The sequence below is a fragment of the Austrofundulus limnaeus genome, unplaced genomic scaffold (assembly GCF_001266775.1).
Source record: "Austrofundulus limnaeus strain Quisiro unplaced genomic scaffold, Austrofundulus_limnaeus-1.0 Scaffold2337, whole genome shotgun sequence".
Taxonomy (NCBI): Eukaryota; Metazoa; Chordata; class Actinopteri; order Cyprinodontiformes; family Rivulidae; genus Austrofundulus; species Austrofundulus limnaeus.
The window spans coordinates 7,461-10,526 of record NW_013954739.1 but is presented as its reverse complement, the minus strand read 5'-3'; the positions used below and the strand labels follow the sequence as shown (position 1 = coordinate 10,526).

Genomic DNA, 3,066 nt, shown 5'->3' with positions numbered 1-3,066 from the left:
AGCATTTTGCTCCTTTAGCTTATTCTCCCCATCCCTCACTGCACACCTCCATCCTCTTCACTTTCAACTTCACCCATGTAGTTTTTTGGGGCACAGTTGTGTTATAAGAGCAACAGTATTACATTTCTATTTGCCATAACCACCTGGGCCCCAAATTTTATTGTACTTCTTAGACATTCACTCATAACATTTTCATGAAATCCACATACAGGAACTTAAGGTGGGCACTCATGGCTATAGGTGGCCGGATGGCACCACACTTGCCTCCTGTGCCTGTGCCCACCCCCCAAGGTTTGCATTTAGACACTTAGGGTTTTGGGTTAGAGTAGTGGTGGAGGGGAAACTGACACCACACCGGCCTCTGCCTCTTCTTCTTTTCTTTTTTAATTACTCTACAGAACAACACGCACCAACAGTACATCTGGGGGTGGGGGTGTCAGGGTCTTTATTCCCATCCCGTTCCCCGATTGCCATTTGGGGAAGGGATCCTGAAGAAGGGCGGGCTGTGGGTGGGCTCGGGGCTTGGACGGTTGCCGGGGGCGGGGCTGGCTCTCCATCCTCCCTGGTGCTGCTTGGTGTCCTGAGGTGTGGCTCTTGGTTCCTGTGGGTGGTCCCCTGGCCGGGGTGGCTGCCGGGTTCCGGGGGTGGACGGCTGGGGGGGGGTGCACTTGGTCGTTGGCGGTGTGGTGGGGTGGTCATGGGTGTGGCTTCTCTGCGGCGGGGTGCTGGCTGGGCGTCCTAGTGCGGCCCGGGCCGGGCCTTGGCTATCTGCTCCTCTCCACCTCAGAATAACTGGGCCTACCTCCTGGGTTTGGGTGTGTGCTGCCTCCAATAGGGGGTGGGTGCATGTCCTGGACCTGGGGGGTATAGAGTATGTATCGGGGGTATGAGTGGAATGTGGCGTCCTTGTATGTCTTTGATTGAGTGGGGGTGAGGATGAGGGTGGGATGGTGCGATTGTGTATGTCTGGGTATTTGTCAGGCTGCGGTCTAGGCTGCCCCTCCTGCTGGTTTATCTGGGGACCCGCTGCTACTCGGCCCCCCGGTGGGGTGTGCGGCTGGCCGCCGGCGTGCTGGGGGTTCCCGGGGTCTGGGGCTGGGCGCTGGGGTGTGTGCTGGCCTGGCCTGGTGACTGCCTGCTGGGGCTCGGGGCCTCTGGCCCTGTCGGGCTTTGGCCTGGAGGGGGTGCGCCCTGGGGGCCCGGACCTCTGTGCCCTTTCCTGGATCTGCTCTGGTATGGCGGGTGCTGGTGGGGCCCATGAGTTTGTCGCTGCTGGCCCCGGGGGCTGTGCGTGTGGTCGCTGGGGGGACTCACCCAGTTCTCCCCTATGGTCTGATCTCAGGGGTGGGTGGGCGGATCTTCCCGTGCGGGTGCCCCTTGGGGCTCTGCGCTCGGGATCCTTCTCGGGCCCTTGGGCTCTGGTCTTCCCTATGTCTGCCTCGTGTCTTGGGGGTTGGGTCTCCGGTCCTCCACAGTCAGTATTAAATATTCCATTGGAGAAATCTTGTAAATACACGCATGTTCACAACCGCTCACAAACAGGTGTTCTGATCCAGGGGGTTCTGACTAGTCACTGAGTGTGTATATATGTCTGTGTGTATATACTGACAATATTTATGAATGTAGGCATGTATGTATGTATATCTTTATATATGTATGGGTATGTGTATATATTTATACTGTATATGCCCTTCATGTATTTATCCATTTATTTTTCAGGTGAGCGGACAGATGTTGGGTGTGTGGTCCTGTGTTTTGTTGGTGTATACAGTATTTAATATACTTCTAATCGCTATTTCAATCTTTCTATCTTTCTGATTACTTCTAAAATAAAAAATAAAAAAAACCCCAGAAAACACCATCATGTTTGGTCCTTTAGAGCCCAAACTCCTTCAGACAATTCACATGCTTTTTAAGCTCTTCATCTGTCTGAGCGATGTCATCAATGTGTTTACATCTACAAGCTTTTGATGTTACTTATTTAGTTTAGTTTTTTCCTTCCTACAGACTATGGAATATTTGAGGAGTGCATCTCAGGTGTTTGCTACTTATGTGTGCAGAACTGAATCACTTCATCTAAAACCACATGTATGACAATAAACCTCTGATGTGTGTCTGAAAAGAAACAGGAAACAAGGTGAAACCGTTACCAGAAGGAAAGCTGGTGAGTTGTGGGAGTTCGTTGATGTTTGCATTGATTCTGGTCAAAGCTTCAGGCAGAGTGTCTCCATCACATTTTAAATCAGCTGATTCCCCCAGAAGCCAAAGAAATAGCTGAAGGACAAAGTCTCATCACTGACTTGTATTAGTTTATGTTCTCTACTGCATTTATGGTGTATGTTTAAAAATGTTGAACTGTGAAGTTAGCGGATACCTCGTTGGGAGTCCACAGATGTTTAACCTTGACTTTAAAGTGCTGTCCTTCCTGCGGAAGGTTTGGCTCAGCAAAGGGTCCCAGCATTGGCTCTTCTGGGGCCAATAAACCCTGAAAGCATAAAATCTGCAGCAGTCTTGCATAACACAAGCTTTCTAGTAAAGTTAACACTGAAATGTTCCAAATACTTATTTTGACTGTGTACTGAAAAGGTTCTTAACAGGAAACTGCAAATTATAAAGTTAAAAAGGGAGTTTTGGGAGAATCTACAGCCAAATTAAGCTTGATTCTGTTTTGATGTCGTTATTGTGGACATTCTTGCAATGTAGTGGGAGGACAGAGGTCAGCGGTGTCCAATCCTTGTATCAAGGGCTACTATCCTGCGTCTTTTACTGGTTTCTCTGCTCTAACAAACCAGTGATTCAATTACCTCTTCAAGTTCTGCAGAAGCCTGGTAATCACTCGTTCAAATCAGGTGAGCTGGAGCAGAGAAACCTTTAAAACATGCAGGATGGTGAACCACCAGGACCAGGGGTCGGATTTATAAAACTGGCGTACGCACAATTTGAGCCCAGAAACTTGCGTACGCCACTTTTTACGCCAAGGTTGTGATTTATAAAATCCAAACTTGACGTGAAAATGTGCGTCACAGCTCTGACCCTCACAGCTCTGACCCTCACAGCTCTGACCCT

The 3,066-nt window shown here is 49.6% G+C and overlaps 1 protein-coding gene across 1 annotated transcript in view; it reads right to left on the bottom strand.

Moving 5' to 3' along the window:
• LOC106510819 (RING finger protein 17) overlaps positions 1-3,066 on the bottom strand; it is a gene marked incomplete at its 5' end in the record, with an annotated part of 17,380 nt that overhangs the window by 8,725 nt on the left and 5,589 nt on the right. Inside the window, 2 exon segments of the mRNA XM_013999544.1 lie at positions 2,151-2,274; positions 2,375-2,485. Coding sequence (XP_013854998.1) covers positions 2,151-2,274; positions 2,375-2,485 — 235 coding nt within the window.